At 42.3% G+C, this 20,848-nt stretch overlaps 4 protein-coding genes and 1 non-coding gene across 6 annotated transcripts in view; all 5 read right to left on the bottom strand.

Annotated features, from left to right (window-relative positions):
- Positions 1 to 2,712, bottom strand: part of LOC135546158 (mitochondrial import inner membrane translocase subunit TIM50) — a 37,765-nt gene extending 35,053 nt beyond the window's left edge. The window contains exons 1-3 of the mRNA XM_064974350.1: positions 2,401 to 2,712; positions 1,198 to 1,357; positions 611 to 642 (exon numbers count right to left, since the gene is read on the bottom strand). Of these exons, the coding sequence (XP_064830422.1) occupies positions 611 to 642; positions 1,198 to 1,357; positions 2,401 to 2,697 (489 nt within the window). The 5' untranslated portion in view covers positions 2,698 to 2,712. The remainder of the gene's footprint in view (positions 1 to 610; positions 643 to 1,197; positions 1,358 to 2,400) is intronic.
- Positions 2,713 to 3,398: 686 nt separating this feature from the next.
- LOC135545245 (ras-related protein Rab-1A-like) lies at positions 3,399 to 5,732 on the bottom strand. Its single transcript, XM_064972875.1, has 6 exons — positions 5,716 to 5,732; positions 5,194 to 5,266; positions 4,820 to 4,915; positions 4,601 to 4,696; positions 4,352 to 4,483; positions 3,399 to 4,165 (listed from the first exon to the last, which is right to left on the bottom strand). The coding sequence occupies exons 1-6, from the start codon at positions 5,727 to 5,729 to the stop codon at positions 3,941 to 3,943; spliced, it is 636 nt and encodes a 211-aa protein (XP_064828947.1). The 5' UTR covers positions 5,730 to 5,732; the 3' UTR covers positions 3,399 to 3,940.
- Positions 5,733 to 5,995: 263 nt separating this feature from the next.
- On the bottom strand, positions 5,996 to 10,002 carry LOC135546156 (uncharacterized). Its single transcript, XM_064974347.1, has 5 exons — positions 9,471 to 10,002; positions 8,303 to 8,520; positions 7,699 to 8,163; positions 7,519 to 7,572; positions 5,996 to 7,429 (listed from the first exon to the last, which is right to left on the bottom strand). The coding sequence occupies exons 2-5, from the start codon at positions 8,439 to 8,441 to the stop codon at positions 6,951 to 6,953; spliced, it is 1,137 nt and encodes a 378-aa protein (XP_064830419.1). The 5' UTR covers positions 8,442 to 8,520; positions 9,471 to 10,002; the 3' UTR covers positions 5,996 to 6,950.
- Positions 9,983 to 10,055, bottom strand: trnar-ucg (transfer RNA arginine (anticodon UCG)). The gene has a single exon. It is a non-coding gene; the product is annotated as a tRNA-Arg (tRNA).
- Positions 10,056 to 10,121: 66 nt separating this feature from the next.
- LOC135546157 (synaptosomal-associated protein 25-like) lies at positions 10,122 to 18,041 on the bottom strand. Of its 2 annotated transcripts, none has more exons than XM_064974349.1 (9): positions 17,867 to 18,041; positions 15,973 to 16,058; positions 15,025 to 15,204; positions 13,970 to 14,011; positions 13,708 to 13,756; positions 12,722 to 12,833; positions 12,302 to 12,439; positions 11,163 to 11,307; positions 10,122 to 11,067 (listed from the first exon to the last, which is right to left on the bottom strand). In XM_064974349.1, exons 3-9 carry the CDS (start codon positions 15,106 to 15,108, stop codon positions 11,002 to 11,004), a joined length of 636 nt encoding a protein of 211 aa, XP_064830421.1. In that variant the 5' UTR covers positions 15,109 to 15,204; positions 15,973 to 16,058; positions 17,867 to 18,041; the 3' UTR covers positions 10,122 to 11,001. The 2 variants fall into 2 exon arrangements, with proteins under 2 accessions (XP_064830421.1, XP_064830420.1); XM_064974348.1 differs by having other exon boundaries at positions 15,973 to 16,047.
- Between the last annotated feature and the right edge of the window lie 2,807 nt (positions 18,042 to 20,848).

Here is a 20,848-nt window from a genome sequence, read left to right as displayed (position 1 = left end):
TGAGAACAGGATCCAGCTCCTTCTCTCACAGGGACACCCAAACACCTCAAATTAACACAGCTCCTCCAGTCGGAGGGGGACAAGTGTAGAATCCAGCACCAAGAGGCCTGGCACACTCCACTCACAGCAGCCTGACAAGTGTGCCCTTTGAAGTGAGAGAAGTGTGCTTTTTCAAAATGCCCACCTTCCCAACCCCATACCTTAAACCCCTGGTAGTTAGCAGACCCTTTACAGTAGGCTGACAAGTGTGCCCTTTGAAGTGGACAACAGGACCACACCTGAAAGTTTAAAGAAGTGTGCTCTTTTAAGTAGCCACCTTGCCAGACTCACACCTCCCGTCCCCGATGTGCCTTGTGGGAAACAATTCACACCGCAAGCACTAGCTTGAACCAATTAAAGAGCTACATGGGATCTACCTGAGAAGTGTGATAAGAGTGTCACTTGAAGTAACCACCTTTCATTTTGCACACTCTAAAACCCACTGGCACAAGACAGTCTGCTTAGAAGTTGTACAGAACTTCATCTGGCAATCTTTCACCTCTACTTTCAATAATTGGTCCTACAAAGCAATAAACCACATGCACCGAAACATGTTTTAATGAAAACATACCGTGTTTCCTTGTTCATCCACTGAATTGCTACCTGTAGACAGGGAGAAAAACATTACTTATGATAATATTACACATCTTTTTGCTTTGAAAAGACATGCACATTTATTGCATTACATGCATCAGATGCCATGTATTCACAATTCAAATTACTTCTGAAAAGCATATGGCACTGCAGTGTTAAGCGTTTCAGAAAAGAGACATTCTCATGAAACATTCAACCATTGCTTTTGACAAGTACGGTCATGTCTTCTACAATTCAACCATCCATCTAGGCTGACAGCAATGACAGTCCGACATAGTTTGAGGAAACACATTTGAGAAAGACGCGAGTGCAAAGAAAGAGCCAATCAAAATTCTACACCATTGAGATGAAAGGCGAGTAAAATATACAAATCTGCCCATTCACCTGAAGCTCAAAACAAGTTACCAAGAATGCCCTCCTAAAAGGAAATTTTCCACCGAGCAAGGAGAGGGTGCCCCAAATCACTCCACTATCTTCAGTATGACCTTCACTAGTGCTGCTGGTTCAGTGTCAGCCCTTGACACGCTGCTGCGCTGACAGAGTGGAGGGACCAGGCGGACTCACCGAATACGTACACCATGCCGACCGCACCCCCTATCCCCATCAGGCCTGCTAACCGCATCACCATCTTCTTGGCATAGGCTGTGTTCTCCTTCTGTTTCTTGTCCTCTCCCTGGTCCTGCTTCTGCTCCGAGTCCCCATCCCCTTCTGGAGGGGGTTTGCCCTGTCAAAGCAAATAGCCAGGTCAGAGTCCCTTTTACTTCACCACAAGTCAGCAAGACATTATTTTGGGAATACATAGCTATAATACAGAATAGATTGGAAAATAAGGAATTTAGATCATTTAAAGAGAAATGAGATCACACACACAGCCACATCAATAAAAACAAACTCAGTGATGTAAGACCGTGGTCATAGATTCAAAATATTGAGATTCAATTTAAAGTAAAATAGCCTGCACTGTTATTAAACTGTGACAATAAGATTAGTCAGTGTGTCTGCAGGAAATGCATTGAGGGTGTGGAGGGTCTACCCGACCTTCAAAAATCTAGAAAAACCTTGACAGATAATGTTACCATATATATAATGTAATGTTAACCTTGATGTGAATAAATAAATAGTAAACGGTGGCTGAACATGGGAGTATAAGTGCTAGCGAGCTGGATATCTAGGTAAAGCTAGTTATCTACTTGGCTAGGGGATGAATCATCTAACTCCTTGGTAGCTGGCTGGCTAGTACATCTACTGAAATATGCCTCGGTGTGTGACATGTGAAAGTTAGCTAACTAGTTAGGTAACACTAACTCACTGGCAATTGATAAAAGATATGCAGTTAGCTAATTATTACGGCGAGTAGCAAAGACACGGCTAGTTAGCGAGCTAGCTGACTGACAGGGACCGTGCTATCCGGGATCCTCCGGACGTCACTACCCAATTGAAGGTGAAATTCAAATGGTTTAGCTTAGGGTATGGTCAATGATCCCGGACTGCACTGGCCTGGATGACAGACTAGCCTAGCTCAACGTGCTAATCGGACGAGTTCATTCATTCAGCCAAATAATAGGGTGTAAATGGAGTCTCGTGAGAGACCCGGAGGTTCAACAAACTGGAAATGACAACATGAAAACCAAACCAGCTGATTTATATAATGTATCTTTTGTTTTTCTGTAGCCTTGCATGATTATGGCTGTCTAGCTAACGTTACCCAACCAGGCAGGGGGAAATGTCAGTTGGCTAGTTAAACGTTGCCTAGCCCGCTTGACTCACCTGACTATTCTGTTGCTGCTTAAGCCTCTCTTGCAAGATTGATTGAGCGAGTCCACCTGTAGCACTGCCCTCTCCTGTTGGCTTCTCCGTAGAAAGTGCCCGAATCAAGTCCACCACTGCAGGGGTTGAACCACGTCTGCTCCAGTTCCTGAGAGTGAGGAGGCCCCTACTCGCCCGGACACACATGGGGAACATTGACGTCGCCGACATCTTGAATGGGAAAGAGCCGGCGAACACAGTGCGAGTGAAAAGGACAAAGGCGCCCGATTGGCTTATGTTACTCTGAGCAACATCCATAAGGTGCAATAAAAATCGTTAACGGTCATGTGGAACAAAATAGGGCGGTACGTGCAGCTTTTTCTCCAATCGAAACTAAGATTTCATTGACCTTCGAATGCACCCCAAAATGTCCATCATTACTGATGGCAATGCCCAAAGTATGTTAAAAATATATCACCTGCCCTGTAGGTTTTTACTGTAGCTTAATACACACATCTTCGACCAGTCTAAATTGTATTAAATTAATTTGTTATTTTATAAGACATGGCAAACTTAGTTTGCACTGATTTGTCTTTCAAATGTTAAACCTTTAGGCCCCTATGTAATAAATTATGATTTTCGTAGAGCATAGCAACAATCATTATCATAATTTCATCCTTTCATGTTGGTTATTTTGCTTTTCTATAGCTAATATTAATGACCACTAGAGGGCAGCCATAACAACACACAGCATCTGCTTCAGATTTTGGGTGTTGCACCCGCTGGACAAGAACGATTCTATTTCTACGGTTGGACCGACGGTACCAGTGACTTGCCACAGTTGTACCTGTGCACCACTCTATTTGCGGACATTACACATTACTCATCATATTATTTTAAGTGTTCAGTTGATCAAATTGTTAATATACATAAACAAGATTAAAATGTCATGCAACAACAGTGCATTCATTATGGAACAGTGCATTATGCATAAAAACAATCAGGAAAACAAATTAAGACACAAATATATAATTTATTGTCATCATTAAACAACAAATGTTAATCAAAAAGTGTTTAACATAAGAAATAAAATTACTTGTTGACCACCGATGGTAACCAAAACAATCAGTTCTTTACAAATGTTACAGATAAAATGACACCCTACATTCACCTTACAAGTTCAAAGCATCAAAAAAAAAAACATGAACCTATCCTGGATCCCCACATGGGTAAATCAACTGCTGTTTTTGTCACATGTCTGATAACCAGGCCATTCAAAGATAACATGGTTGCTGTCTCTGTTCAGATATGACATTCCACTCCTTGCCAAACACTCTTTGGAATATAACAAGGAGTGGAATGTTACATAGACTAGTACCCAGACTAATTCAAAGGGTTCCTTTCAGCGGGTCACATTCTCTGGACTGTTGGAACAGGCTACCGCATAACTATTGCTTAGCTGTTCTCACAAGGATCAATTACCATCTCTGAACAAAACAAAAGGAAATGCATATAGTGGCCAAACTCAGTGATTCTCATATGCTGTAGTTTGTGTATGGCACTAGCAACAAGAATTCCCCTCCTCTGCAGCAGCCTCGTCTTTCCCCCCGGGCCAAAGGGGTGCACTGTTTATCTTGTTGCCCACTTTAGCAGCCTCACTTTGAACACCATCACTTCCAACACGCTTCTGTATTTCAGAGGACATGGTTAAAAATGATTTCTCTACATTATCAGCATTCTTCGCACTGGTCTCCAGGAATGGAATCTTCAGGGATGAAGCACATTTCTGAAGCAATTGTACCAAGAACAAGAGAGAGCAGAATTGTATGACATTTATCATGACACACTAGAACAAAAGCACAATAATGTGTGATTAGCATGTCTATCTATGATTAACAATGATTTGTAGTTAGTGAAGAATCGATTGTGCATTGGTGGCACAAGCATTTTATGAGTGAGAACAGACACTTACTTGACCAGTGGCAGAATCCACTACCTTTTTAGAGACCAAGTCACACTTGTTTCCCACAAGCAATTTGGAGACATTTTCACACGCATAGCGGTCAATCTCCTCCAACCACTGCTTCACGTTGTTAAAGGACTCCTGGCAAAATAGTTGAAATCTCGTACATATAGTGTTATCTCTAACTCCAGTACATTTTGATGCAATAGACGGTCAATCCAGCCCATAGAGAGGAGGAGTTCAAATACACTGTATTACCTGATCAGTGACATCATACACAATGATGATCCCATGTGCTCCTCTGTAATAGCTGGATGTGATGGTCCGGAACCTCTCTTGTCCGGCTGTGTCCCACTAGGAGAGATAGATCAAACAGATAGAAATTACAAACAAGCCTTACCACATCCCCATTACCAAAATGTACAACTATACATTTTACAGAGCTATGCAGAGTTTGTCGTATAAACATGTACTTACAATTTGTAGTTTGACAGTCTTCCCATCCATTTCAATGGTTCTGATCTTAAAGTCGACCCCGATTGTGCTGATGTAGCTCTCTGTGTAGGTGTCATCCTGAGGTGTAGAGACAACTGAGCAGTGTTATTATTTACAATGGGAGAATGGCTGAACAAACCTTCAAACAGTGGTTAATTAGTGGGTTGGATGACGTTTTGCAGTGTCCTTTCCACAAAGGAAATGGCCTTCACTTTCTGTTTACTCTAGACTCCTTGCCATATGTGACAACACAAAGGATTGTGTGTATTCTGTTTAACACAATCAAATACAATTTTTAGTGGTCACATACACGTTTGACAGATGTTATTGCGGGTGTAGCGAAAAGCTTTGCCTACCGCAAACCGCAAGAGCAGGCAAGACTTGCCGACACCAGAGTCTCCAATAAGAAGCAGTTTGAACAGGTAGTCGCTGAGGAATACATTACATTATTATTCAGGTTGATTATATATCATCAAGTAGGATAAAGAAACACACCATTGATAAATGGAAGATGCACTATTGTTATTGCATACAAGCTCTGCAGAAACACACACACACAGCTGTCAGCCTCCCATCTCTTTAGTATTGGTTGGTTCGGCCAAGTTATCGAGGGCCGAAGAGTTTGTTTGTGCTTTTCCAAAGCATCAAAATAAAACATTTGTTTGGGTTGACTCCCATTGCACCACATCCATTGCTCTAAGTGGTAAAATGTGTCCCAAATTCAGAGAGCCTTTTATTGTCCCACAAACCTAAAAGGGCCTTTAAATGTAGCTACGTTATCCAAGACAATAGCCTACTTAAACATGACACATCATGCTTCGACAACCGTACAAATAATACTACAACACCATTGTCACTCACAACTCATCACTACTTACTATTCAGGATTCATGACCAGATAGCTGGATCCAGAGGGCAGAATGTTAAAAAAAAACAACTGAACAAAATGCCTGTTATCTTGGGCCTTTCACAGATGCTTTGTGTTGACGCTCTTCAGACAGCACCTTGTACGATGAGCCGGGAGTCCTATCATTTATTAAAACCTAAGATCATGTTTCAATGCCGTCATTACCTGAGTCTTAAAGCTGCTGCCTGGTTTAGCTTGGGAACTGACTGATCACAGAACCCATACATTCATTCACTGCCTCCAGGAACAAATAAGTTCAAAACAGGTTGTTTTATTCTTAAGATTTGGTTGAAGGAGTCACATATTACATGTTACAGTACAGTAGTCTAGAGAATGTTTTAATCATTCAGTCTGGAAAAACAAAAGTTAATTGAAGTTCAGTGAAAAGGTTACTTTTCATAAAAACATTTCTTCAGCATTGACAAAATATATCTAAAACATTCTCAACTTTTTTGGAAAGTTTTGAACACTCAATATAATTTAAACTCAATACAAAATGAAAATACATTAAATTGAAGTGCAAATGCTACAAATATAGCCAGTTTCTATTTAGTCGTCTCGTAGTTGTAGTGGGATTTATTGCCAGTTTAAAAACCAAACCACCTAACCTTTGGATAGTAATGAGAGGTTGGCAGACGAAAACTCATTCATACTTTCCACATGTATGTGCCGCTCTTTTTTGTGTGTGTAATCTAATCGATTTGACCCAAATTAATCTAGAAATGTGGCTGGTTATGCTTGAAGTGTTTGGATGACCAGTCTTTGCATACTTGTTAGAGGAAACCTACAAATGAGACCATGTAAAACAAAACAGGCTCAGATAAACAGTTCGCTTACCCTCAAAAATCATTTTTAGAGTATTGCACAAGTTTTTCTTTGACAGACATCCTTGCAATGTCCACTCTTGTTCCATTCAGTAAAAAAAAAGTGATTTACCATAGTTCTGGAACCATGACACGTGGATCTCTTTATCATCAAAAGTTTCACAAAACAGTCACTAGTTAGAAAGCTCATCGCCAGTATATAAAGATATTCATAATTTTATTTTGGCTTCCTGCTATTCAGTACTCTATACTAGTGGCAGCATACTCATTCTCAATGTGAATCGGCAAACAGTATTAATGACATGATCTCAGTCCACAGGCAAGCACTTCACAGGTAGGGTCCGTGTGTATGTTGTGTTGGGTTCTGTAGGTGAACTGGGAGTTAAGAAGGCGGGTGGCCGTTGACCTTGTCCCGCAGGAGAGCCAGGGCATTGGTGGAGAAGTCTCGCAGGACGCTCACAGTCTCTCGCTGCATCTCCAGGGAGTCACGTACAAACTCCTGCTGCGACTCCACCAGCTGTTGCACGGACTGGGCCAGGGCCCCCAGAGACCCCGACACGGCCCCTAGCAGGGCAGTAGTGGCCTGCTGCTCCTTGAGACTGAGGGAGGCACTGTGGGCTAGCTGCTTCCGGATTGCCCCCTGTCCCAAGAATGACCCTGGAGAGGTAGAAGAGGAGGGAGGAGCAGGGAGAAAGGAAGAGGAGGGAGCTGGGAGGGAGGATGAGGAAGTAGCCATGGAGGAAGACACAGCGGTGGAAGCGGCGACGAATCTGGAGTAGGTGCGATGAGGCTCAGCAGGAGGGCGGAAGGAGCCCATGTGCCGCGGCTCCTCTTCTAGGTCCTCAAATCCCCGACTGTTGTCTACGGGTAATACACAAACAATGTGATACACACAGAAACATGGGTGCAAACACATTTACCAACAATAAAGCGAGAGAGAAAAGAGTTACCTTCATCGACTGGTGTCATGAATGAAAAATCATGAGACGACTGAGAAGGATCCCCTAAAAGGACAAAAAATAAATACATTTAAAAAAATTACAAGGGAGATAATAAAAATCAATACAACATATTGTGTTGAGTGCGAAGAGAAGAGGAAAAATGTTGTTCTGAATATAGGATAGACTCACGGCCAAATGGCATCCGAGAAAACATGCCAATATCTTTATCTCGAGTTGAGAAAGGTGACATAGACGAGCCTATGGCGTGGGGGCTGGTGCCAGGCATACCCATATGATGAAGGCCAGCCATACCATTAGAGGTGCCAGAGGAGCGAGTCGACATCTCTGACATATCACCAAAGTCATTCTCCTCAGGTTCATGATTCATACTGCCCATGGTGGCCTTGTTCGGAGGGGACATGGCTAGTATTTTGTGCACCATTTTCTCCACCGGCGACAGGTTCTGGGAGATACGGACACCATTAGGCCCTCGCATGGCCACCATCCTGCGCTTGGCGTCACACTTTAGGTCCGCCCACTTCTTGACGATCTCCATGACCTCCCGTTGGCACTCGCTGATTTTGTTGATGCAAATCGCGATGTCCGCCCATGTTCGCTTCCTCAGGTCTGACGAAGCGCCTTGGTTGAACTTGCCTGTGGCGGTGAAAAATGCAGATAATAGCACTCCAAGGAATAAAAGGCAAGCAGAGAATAAAAGAGACAAACAAATGCAAAGTGAACATGTCTATTAAGTGCCTCATGCACACAGTACACACTGAGTGGAGGTACTTACTTACGAGGATGTGCCTGTTTCTTTTGACCTCAGTCAGCAGCAGATGGACTTCATCGAAGGTGAAGCGCGACTTCCTTTTCTTCATGGGCAAGTTGCCCCCAAGTTCCTCTATTTCGCTATAGGTGAATTTGAAATTCATGTTGCACCCCTAGGCCTGTTTACACGCACAAGAGATAGCCACCTATACCTGTGAGGGCGCCACCCCTGGCACTGCCAGCCTGCAGGAGAACAAAATGTAAACCACACTGCACTCCACTGATAGGAATCGCTGTGTAAAGACGTTATGGTTATAAAAGACCATGTAGCTCAGTTGGTAGGGCATGGTGGTGCAACACCAGGGTTGCGGGTTTGATTCCCAGGACCATGCCTTTGTAAAAATGTATGCACGCATGACTGTAAGTTGCTAAGGATAAAAGCATCTGCGAAATGGCATACATAGAATGGTTTGGGGGAGATTTTATTATGTGGGAAATGAATATGCCGTAATCAACGGGTATTCCAGGGATCCGTGCCTAAAACAATACTTCTGCAATGAATCAATCACTTTATTAAAAAAAATTATGCTAGGCATACATTTCAGTAGTGAGGACACCATGATTTACTATTGACGAGAATACCTGACAACAGTTCATTGTAAAAAAAAAAAAAAAAAAAATACAACTCTGCATGGGAAATAAATGTGTCTATTTGTCTTTAAATTAACCATTTGTATAATTAGTAGCTTCAATCTCACACTCTCTTGCTAGGCCAATGAGCATTATGCTTCCTGGTTCTTTGTTGAGCCCCCTTCTAACCAGCTACAGTAACGTTAGCTATTTTGCGGAACAACGTCGAAGGCCAGTGTTTCCAACCACGTTAAACGTGCATCCTGCCATGCAACGAAGGGGACAAAATACAAATTAGAAAACGAACGCAGATCTTTACCAATGTGTTATAGATAAACTGATAAGAGAATTGCGAGCGTTTTATGTATTCTACCTAACTATAGTAGCTAACATTTTGAAGGAACGTTGGCTAATGTCGGTCGCTAGCTAGCTAACGTTGGCTGGCTAGCTAGGTCGTCCGCGTTTGTTTGCAGATTGTTTATATATATTTATAACTTCAACTAGCTTAGTAATTAACAATAACAAGTGTGAAGTTGTGTTTCATTGGATATAGCCGGAATTACCAATATTGACGAATGTTTTTTTTTTTCCTCCTCTTGCAGTGTAGCTTCATAAACTTCGCACAGACGACGAGAAGAATGCTGAGTTGCGCAGACTCTGATCGCGCTTTTTCCATGACCCACGGCGGCCACGAGCGCAACATGTACGAACTCTTACCAGAATAGGAATTTGGTATGACGCCAGGAATGGCCACATTACAGTTCAACGTGCATCAATCACTGCTCCAGTTGTTACGGAATAACGCACATTCATGGGTTGAACGAGTACACAACCCGTGGTGACATTTCTCAACCAAGTCATGTTGCTACTAAAACACACGAAGGCTTTCAATACTAGGCTACTTAATTATAAGAAAATAGCGTACAGGAGCAGACATCGTATACTAGTCAATCTAAAACGAAGTATGCGTTATATATCAGAGATACTTCCTTTCCTGGGCTACAAGAAACACGACACGTTACCTATGTAATCACATTGGGAACCTGTTTCAATAAGTAAGATTTAAGAAATTAAACGACCACGAAGGGACTCGAACCCTCAATCTTCTGATTCGAAGTCAGACGCCTTATCCATTAGGCCACGCGGTCTATATAATTTGGTTTCTTTACTCTCAAATTAACCGTAGCTAGCTATGTAACAAAAACATACCTGTGTTAACATAAATAATTATGCATTTTAATATTTTATGTACAGAATTACAATTTAAGTCCATGTTTATCTTGTATACAAAATTATATAGTTGAACACCACAACATCAGAGGGATGTAATAGGAGGAGGGGGGTGTGAGTCTACTTGATGTTATGACAATTAGGAAATTGTGTGATGGAAACCAAGTTTGACATCAGCTATATTGAAGCGCTAATATAGTCTAATTAAAACTAAAACATATCAATTGCTAGACACATGTAGATGTTAAGTCCAGTTCACAATCTCAACACAGCCTACATGGGAAAATATGTTTACCGTCATGCAACTGTTGAGTTAAATAAATAAAAACGAAAACTGAGCTATAAAGTGCATTTTAAAAACTATAGTCATCATTGACAGGCAAACCTCATTCACGTGTTAAAAGCAAAGCAGACACCGAATGTTGATTCCTTTCCTATTTACTTTAGTCTTCCTGGTGACAACAAGCATAGCAACCCAATTCCACTGGTGCTCCATTCTGCATCGAAGGAGGAAGGATAGCGGAGGATGGTGAAAGAGCGGAGAGGGTGTGCTTCTAGTTTTCAGAAAACAATCTAGCCAACAGATGGCAGCAGTGTGGTCTCCAGGCTATCTGGGTACAAGTCTCGGTAGCATTCCACTCCTTGTACTCTTCGTCATGTGGCAGAGACTGGCAAACAGGCTAGGGTCAATCTAGAACCAGGTATGAATAATGATGTGTACCCTGCTGCTCCGGATTTATGATACGGCATACACAATCATTTGGCAGGTTTTCTATGTGGGTGGATGGTCACTGGACGCATATTGGCACAGAAAGACAGATAGGGAGTAGATAAGATCACAGCAGAGAAGGACAATCTTCCTCTTTATCTTTTCATTAGATTGTTAGCTTTCTGATTGGCAGCATCAATGCGGTATACATTGTGGATGGCCTGTAAAAACAACACATTAGATTAATGTTCAATACAGAATTGGTCATCTATTGTTATTGAATAAATGCCTGTATGGCAGGTGCTATAGGACTGACCTTGCCCTGAATGCGGTTAATCTGGACATTCTGCGTGTCGATCTCATTGCCCATGTCCAGTGCCATGCTCTTCAGGTTGCCTATGATGCTGCCTACATGTCCCAGATTCTCCTCCATCTCATCCTCACATGCATCATTTGTCACCCTGATAGACAGACAGACAGACAGACAGACATAGATAAAGAGAAAACACATCAACAGAATGTATCATTTGCAGTCATCAGTTTGTACATTTAACAAAAGTTTACGGCACATTGTTGTTTTTACAAGGAGTATTCTCCCTGCATCCAGGGAGGTGCGCTAGGTTTTTATAAATGTCCTCTGTTTGGCCAGGTGCTCCTACAAAACATGACCAGTGATTGGTTCTACATGTCAGTGTGTTATAGACAAGAGTAAATATCCCCTGGCTGCCACACACAGCCTCTGTTATGTACATAGTCATTGAAGCTATACAGGAAATGAGCAAGTAGTAGTTTTAGAGATTCAAACCTGTTTTGGGCATAGCTGGATTATCTCAAATCAATGCAATGGCCAGATTCATCATAAAATATTTGTAAACCAAATAAATATGTGCAGACTGCAGGCAGACAGTTCAGGGTTTTTTCTGCATCAAAAAGGGGCTTTGGTGGTGGGTATGGTGGGGCATGGCAATGGGTGCGGTCAGCCATTCGGTCAAGGCCCTGAGCAAGAATTGTTCTTAGGCTATCTTTGTGGCAGAAAGGATTTTGGTGTTTTAAAGTCACTCTCCAGCGATTCTACACATTTTTCCGTGGACTTGAGAGAAATTTACCCGATTTAAAGCACATTTAAAGCACAGTTCTTATGCTCAAACATTACAAAAAAAATCAATACTCCTGAATTCATTGTTTTTGTCTAGATTACTTTTTTAAACATGGTTTGGAATTAGCGTCCCAAAAAGGGCTTAGGCGGCCCACCCAAAACTTTTCTATGCAAAGAAACCCAGGAATTATTAGCCCATATCAATAATGGTGTTATATATGCCTACTGTGTGTGCACAACAATAATAAGCTGTCGTTCTCTTAGGAATTGTGAGGGCACGAGCACGTCTTTGAGTATATTCCATTGGTTGGGATTTGTTGCCTTCCTGTTGGGTTCGTCAAGCCATTGACCATTATTACTTGCGTATGTAGCCTCCGCTCATGATCATCTGCTCTCTCTCATCCACCACGCGTGAGGACGGCTGGCCGGACACCACCCCATCCTGGTTGTTCCCCCACACCTTCTTATAGGCCCCACTCTCCTCAAAGTCCTTCAGCCTATGCAGAGGCAGAGCCAGACATGATAGAGCACATCACACAGAGCTTCATATCACAGTACATTGTGTTAACTCAGAGTACAGCAAAGGGTCACCTGCATGAAATAAACAAACTCCTGACCTAAGCCCTGGCATGTTGAGGAAGGAAAGCGAGTAGGAGTCTGATGCGTGGCAACTGGCAAACAAAGTGTAAAGACTGGCACACTAACATGCGCATTAATACTTGAGGAAGGAACCAATCTGCTCCTGACACTCATGACCCCTCCCACCTGCCAACACCTACTTATCACAGGAGCACAGACCGCAGCATTGGCCCAGGTCTGTGAGGTTCTTCTCAGCCTCCTTCATATCCGAGTTGATCTGGTCCAGGCCCTCCTCAATCCGCTCCAGTTGCTCTGGACAACGCAAGACGTGAGGGAAGGGTAGGAATGGGAGAGGTGGATGAAAGTCGGGAGAATGAGGGAGAACATAATATAACACAAAACTGTTCGATCACCAAAGCCCCCAACTGACTAAAGCCGTCGGTTAAATATAATGCAATTGAGCAAATATGGTGCAAACCCCAAAACTGAGAACAGGACACAAATTATTTAATAATGGTCCGCACAAGTCCATAAAATGCCTGGTATTGTGTGGGTAGAAGATGTACCGTTTGTAAAACACACATATTTTGGGACATGACCATCATTTTCCTGTGGTTAACTTTGGTGCAGACTTCTAGTCACCCAATCTCACAATGGAGCAAAACACAAAACAAAATAAATCATGGCCTGGAGCAGAGGCCGGATGGATGGACAGACAGACAGGCGGTCTAGTTGCCGGTTGGCCTGGCGGGCACTCAGGTGACACACAGATGACAGATGTCCTCCGAGCAGGCCAGACCTACTTGATGTGGGGCCAGATGCACAGGACACAACATTTGGCCATGTCTGTTAGGTTTTTCTCAGCCTCTTTCATATCATTGTTGATTTGATCCATTCCCTCATCGATGCGGTCCAGTTGCTCTGCCCATATGGGGAAGGTGGGGAGCATGAGCAGGGTGGATAGGAGAGACACAGAAGGGAACACACACATACAGTACATACACACAAAAGCAAACACACACATCGCTTACACACATCTAGTATACTGACAAAAACATGAGCACTCACTTATGGATATATATACAAGAACAAGGACCATCTAAGGTTGCTGTTGTACGATTGACCTTGATGTTATGTCCACATCTTCCAATGAGAGAAAACGATTATATAACGTCCATTCCATTACCTCCTTGTTCATCCAGCATGACCAGGGCCCGGATTCCTGAATCTTTGCTCTGTTGAGACCAGAAATGGCATTAGATTCACCATAATGTTGCTGTTCATGATTTTGCATTTCAACTGAATCAAATGAAGACTCTTCAGTTAAAATGTAGTTCATTATCAATAGGATCAACCAGCGATAATGTGATTATAATGACGACGACGTGTCAATTTTAGTGCTTGATCATCAGAGGCAGAGTGAGTGGCAGGTGCTGAGACTCCCATACCTCCTCTACTAGCTGCATCATACGACGGGTACTCTCCAGGGACTGGATGAGAAGGGACAGAGAGACAGGACACCATTAGAGAATTGAGTTACCTTAGATACAGGACGGAAAATATTTCAAATCCTGAGGGTGAGGCTGAAAACCTGTCCACTTCCACAGATGAAAGGCACTAATCAAGATCACTCCGTGTGTGTCATGTTTAATACTATACATGTTGCACTGTCTTAGGGCTCTGTCTTTATAGGTACAACAGTATTTGTATTGCCCAAATATGGAACAGTAAACAAATGACAACACTATTCTCTCTGTGAAGGGGTCCTGTGTGGCTCAGTCGGTAGAGCATGGCGCTTGCAACGCCAAGCGTCGTGGGTTCGATTCCCGCTGGGACCACCCATATGTAAAAAAAAAAAAGTAGTGGCCCCAGCCGACTTGTAAGTCGCTTTGGACAAAAGCGTCTGCTAAATGGGATATATTATTATATATTATTATAAACTATTTGCAGTGGTAATCCAACTTAGAAGACACGCGGCGACATCATCTCATTAAATTCTGCCCCTTCCCCTGTTTTTCATAGAACTGCAATGGAGATTGAAACATCCTGTACTGATCCAATGGCCTGTTATATTTCCACACAACAAGGCTTAGGCTATAAACAAACAGACTAATTTCAGTGGTCTGTGTGCCAAGAATGTGTTTGTACAGATAGCTGGGGACTTTCTCTACGGTATTTCCTGATGCTGAGGTAATGGGACTGGGAAATGGCTGTGACGTGCAGTATGTAACCTTTACCCAAGGGGAAACCCTCTGGGAGAGGCTTAGGGTGATGTCACTGTGTAATCTCTGAATGTTCCAACTCTGAAAACAATGCCCGGGTATGGCAGGTAACCTTTTCTATAGCTCCTGGCATGATTTACCCTTTATTGTGGGGGCCAATGGTCAACAGCCAACGGCTATGGGGACATTGTGTATTGATCTTAAAAGTTCAACTGAACCTTCTGTTGTTGATATTTCAAAGTTAAATGAGTTTGTGCTCTTTAGACGATATGTGACAGTACCTCATCTGTCACCTGGTTGGCCCTCCTCTGCAGCTCCTCATGCTTTGTCCTCACGGGTGAGATGGCAGCCATCTTGCCTGACATCTACAGCAGCCGCGGGAGGACAGCACAGTCTGGTTTGCTCAGTAGCCTCTTTCCCAAGAGGCAAGGCTAGTGCATCAGATGGCTTTGACAACAGTCCTGGTTAAGACAATGAAAAAAGTGCAACAGTACAGAGTGCATTACATAGAAAATCTAGGCAGTATTATCCAGAAACTTACACCCAGTAATGTGGTTTAACATTGACTCAGGAAGGGAATGCCGTTAACTGAATGAAATTTTCCCTCTAATTACCCATTGCTCTTTGAGTGAGCTCGGGGACATGGAACAGTACTATTAAGGACACATGGGATCAATCATGATTTCAACATGGTCTGTTGGTTCAACCCTGTGGCTACACAGTCTTTCTGTCAGGCGCAATTGGAGCCCCATAGTTCTGAAAACCTGAACATTTTCACCTGGCATGTCAGTTTGATTACTGAATTTTCTACCCTGGTTGTTTTCTCCTCACCCCTCCCATCCCCACTCGACCCTGTGCCTCTATTGCCTATCCTTTCAGATCATATTCCATTCATTGCTGAACATAATTACTGCTCATTTCACAAAACCTCTCTTGTTCCTCAGACCCTCACACCTACATGCATCCCACCTACACTCCATCCATTCTGTTGTGAGGGAGTTGACGGTGCACCACGGAGCAGCATCCTTATAATTACCATTAATCACCACCTGCCTCACCCAGGCAACACGCTGAGAGGCAAGAGGAGAGGGAGAGAAAGAAATGGAGAGAGAAGAAGAGGGAGAGATGTGGGGGAGGAAGAAAGACAGAAGGAAAGAAAAGAGACAACCAGAACTAACAACAGTATGTTTTGTCTGGGAATGAAGGGCTGTAAAGATTGCAACACTTACTGTATATATGATGACGGCTAGAAGTTGTTGTATAAGGAGACCCACAGGAAAAGCTGGTTTTCTGGGGAGTCACACCTGGAATGAGACTTTGAGAACTTAATTGCCAAAGAAAAACCAGAGCTCTTTTATGTCAACGCAGATTCCCCGTCTCCTGCCATGATTCAATGAGAACGGTATCTGCTGTACCAGATAGACAGATGAGAGTGAGACATACAATACATCTTAACCAAAGGCTTCCCGTTGCACTCCTACTGCACCACCTACGCATCACATCGTTAATGGTAATGACAGCCATTTCCACAACTCATGAAGGAGTCATAACGGGGTTGCCTATCTTTCAGACACAGAACTTACTCTATTAAATAAGCTGGGAAGTATTGGGTGTAACGTGCCTGTTTTTGTATGCCTTTAATATAAGAAAATAACGGATATAAAAGAAAAGTCACAGTCGCAAGCAGCACAGTTATATGACAAGCAGAGGCAGTTATTTTTTTATTTGATTTATTTAACCTTATTTAACTAGACAAGTCAGTTAAGATCAAATTCTTATTTACAATGATGGCCTATCAAAGGGCAAAATGCCTCCTGCGGGACGGGGGCTGGGGTTAAAAATAAAAATATATAGAGAGACCTAAGACAACAACATAGCACGGCAGCAACACATGACAACAACATGGTAGCAACACAACATGGCAGCAGCACAACGTGGTAGTGGCAAAAATAAAACATGGTACAAACATTATTGGGCACAGACAACAGCACAGTGTGTACAGTTAGCGTGTTCTCATAACATGTTTGACGAATGAATACAACAGAAGGATTGAAATGAGACAAGCACGCCGATTCATAGCTCAGCCATGGGGAAAATTGGTACCATTCGGAGGGCACGCTTTTGATGCCTTTTAAAAGGCTGATTCATTGGTGGTGTAGCGTGTATTATTATCTTCCATGAGTGCACAGTTGCTTGATGAAGTGCAAGATGTCATACCACCCACCATCCTACTGTAACCTACACCCAGGGAGACCCCTAGCCATGCTCTATAAACTGAGTGACAACTATGGATGCATAGCCAATGAACATTACATAACCAGCGCATAACCTATCAGAAGGGATGTATCGGAATATTTGATTTCCCTCAAATTCAACAGCTGACACACTTGTGAAAGTATCATACCTTGTCTGATTCTGATCACAACGTGTGTGTTTGTTTGCCAACATGTGTGTTTGCCGACACGCTCAGAGAGATATAGTCATCCAACGTTAACCTGCTGTAAATATCAACCTGTATGGCCCCTGAAAAGGGCAGAGATGATTGGTCACAGCATGACCTGTTTTCTGACATCATGGATCATGGTTACCCACTGAAGAGGACTGCCAGTGGAGGGCGCATTGGAAATGCTCTGCCACAGTAATTACCACTGATGAGTAAATACCATTCATTGTACATCTCAACTAGACTAATAATCTACCCCCTATACTAAAACACTAATAAGAGAATATTATGTTATCAAAACCTGTTTTTTCAGGAAGAGCATTGATAATAGGACGGTGTGCAGCTACAAGGCATGGGAGGATTCAGCACATTGTCTTGTGCAAGACCTATTACTGTAATGTTTACATAGTATCAAGTAACCTGCATGTTTGTTTACATCAATACTAGATACTGATATTTTTGATTTCTATATGATTTTCCCTTTATAAAACTTATCAAACAATAGATTTTGCCATACTTTGTTCTAACTATTTTAGGCTATAAATAAATAGCTAAACAGTGTCAATGCGATGGGTCAAGCTTAGCCTCCACATAGCCTATATTATAATATAAAAATCACGCAAAACTTAGGCCTATGTATATAAAGTGATAAACACAGTTAAACACACCTCTAAACTTACCTTTCACTTAAAATGAGGTAGTATTGGCCTCGAATTTGCCCGACAATCAACTGGAACATCCGTCACCTGTTTGTTCATTGATCTACAAGGTCCCTCAGCATCATCTCGGAGGTTTGTGTTCCTTCCTTCCAAGTCGGCTCTGCCCGGAGGTAAGTCCGATGACACGCCCCGATTACCATCCGCTCACCCAATTGGTGGCTCTGTCTACGACTTTACACCCCGACAAGGGACTCTCTAATTCTCTTGGCTCTGCTCCAAGTCCTCCTTCTTCGATCACGCCCTTTTGAACAGCCGTTCTCTCGTTGCTCTGGAAACGGCCCAGGTACCTGTGCAAATCATCAGCCGCTGTTCTTCAGTGTCCTTCTCCTTTTTCCCATGCAGTGTGTAAATAAAGTTAACAGGCAGCCAAGATTTGCTATTAGTCGGCAGAGGAGGAAGTCAAGAGTGGTGCTGATGAACAACTGAATAACAACCAGCTTTATTATTGACTTGGTTTGTAAAAGTCAATCAAATAAGTACAATAAAACAGAAATATTAAAGTTATTTACAAACATATGACAGAACATTTATTTTATTAAATTATAATACATGACAGCTTTAGGTATTAGGTAATATTACGCCAATATTGAGCACTATAATTTATATCTTACATTACATTACATAGCAGTATGGAATGTTTGACCAAAAGCGTGTTCCCGGAAAAAAGGAAAACACAAAACTTTAAAATATTTGGAATCTAAAAAGGGAGTTGAGTTTGGCCTATTGGAGAGAAAGTTGTTTTGCGTTTTCCCTGTGTTGCTACAATTCTGCCATCTAGTGATGAATTTAATTTACATTCAAATCAAATCTTATTGGTCACATACACACGGTTAGAAGATGTTACTGCGAGTGTAGCAAAATGCTTATGCTTCTAGATCCGACTTACCCATACCCGGGCGTGAACCAGGGACCTTCTGCACACATCAACAACAGTCACCCTCGAAGCATCGTTACCCATTGCTCCACAAAAGCCGTGGCCCTTGCAGAGCAAGGGGAACTACTACTTCAAGGTCTCAGAGCAAGTGACGTCACCGATTGAAACGCTATTTAGTGCACACCGCTAACTAAGCTAGCCGCTTCACATCCGTTACACCATCAGCCCTGCGAGGGTGAATACGTTCAAATGCTTTAATGAAGTCAGCCACTGAGAAGGAGAGCCCACAGTCTTTGGTAGAGGGCCATGTCGGTGGCACTTTATTGTCTTCAAAGCGCGCAAAGAAGTTGTTTAATTTGTCTGGGAGCAAAATGTCAATGTCTGCGACTGGGCTGGTTTTCTTTTTGTAATCCGTGATTGTCTGTAGACCCTGCTACATATGTCTCGTGTTTTAGCTGTTGAATTGCGACTCCACTTTGTATCTATGCTGACGCTTTGCTTGTTTATTTGCCTTACAGAGGGAATAATTACACTGCTTGTATTCTGCCATTTTACCAGGTGCCTTGCCATAATTAAATACCGTATGTGCTTTCAGTTTTGCGCAAATGCTGCCATCAATCCACGGTTTCTGGTTAGGGAAGGTTTTAATAGTCACAGTGGGTACAACATCGCCTATACACTTCCTTATAAACTCGCTCACCGAGTCAGCATATATGTCAAAGTTATTGTCTGAGGCTACCCGTAACATATCCCAGTCCATGTGATCGAAGCAATCTTGAAGCGTGGAATTCGATTGTCAGACCAGCGTTGGATAGACCTAAGCACGGGCGCTTCCTGTTTTAGTTTCTACCTGTATGAAATAACAGTTAAGGTTTTCTGGGCTAACAATGTAAGAAATAATACATACAAAAGAAATACTGCACAGTTTCCCAAGGACTTGAAGCGAAGCTCTCTTCTCTATCGACGCCATCTTACAACTGAATGACGTATGAACATCTGTAAACAATAATAACAATGGTAATATGAAATACACATTTTAAATGAGATAGAGAGAGAGATGAATGAAGAAATGAATGCAGTCTTTTTGTAGGCTTTCCCTTATGCTTTATGAGTGCATGGTCAACTGAAGCCACTGCAGAGAAAGCAAAACACAATAAGTGGTGTGGTTATTTAGGTTTAATTTCAGTGCCTATATCCAGTCATTAATCTTAAAAATGGTCTCTAAACCTAAACACACCATTTAAATATAGAGGAAATAGTTAAAACTAATTTACCTCCTGGATGTTGACTTTGATCCTTCCATTATCATCTTTGTCCAGAGTCTTGAAGGCTCCTGAAAATGCACAAAACACTATTACGGAAGTATAATGAAAAGTAAATAGTCTGAAAACAAGAACATAATCGGACTGAGGGGAGTATTGAGGAGGAGTCATTTATGACGCATGGCGTCCAGTCTGACCAGGCACCCAATTAAGTTGTCAAAGTCCATGTTGCCCTGTTCGTCACTGTACCTGCGAACGATCAACTGGAAGAGCTGGTCGTTGAGAGGGAAACCTGCACACGGACATAACAGGAGAGAAAAACCAATGAGACCAAACACGTACAGTACCAGTCAAAGGTTTGGACACACCTACTCATTCAAGCGTATTTATTTATTTATTTGAACTATTTTCTGCATTGTAGAATAACAGTGAAGACATCAAAACTATGAAATTACACATATGGAATCATGTAGTAACCAAAAAAGTGTTTTTAGAAGTCAAAATATATTTTATCTTTGAGATTCTTAAAAGTAGCCACCCTTTGCCTTAATGACAACTTTGCACGATTTTGCCATTCTCTCAACCAGCTTCACGAGGTAATTATGTTAGCACAGCTGAAAACTGTTGTTCTGATTAAAGAAGCAATAGAACTGTCCTTCTTTAGACTAGTTGAGTATCTGGAGAATCAGCATTTGTGGGTTCGATTACAGGCTCAAAATGGCCAGAAACAAAGACCTTTCTTCTGAAACTCGTCAGTCTATTCTTGTTCTGAGAAATGAAGACTATTCCATGTGACAAATTGCCAAG

The sequence above is a fragment of the Oncorhynchus masou genome, chromosome 9 (genome assembly GCF_036934945.1).
Source record: "Oncorhynchus masou masou isolate Uvic2021 chromosome 9, UVic_Omas_1.1, whole genome shotgun sequence".
NCBI classification, from domain to species: domain Eukaryota; kingdom Metazoa; phylum Chordata; class Actinopteri; order Salmoniformes; family Salmonidae; genus Oncorhynchus; species Oncorhynchus masou.
This window is presented reverse-complemented; position numbering and strand designations above follow the sequence as displayed.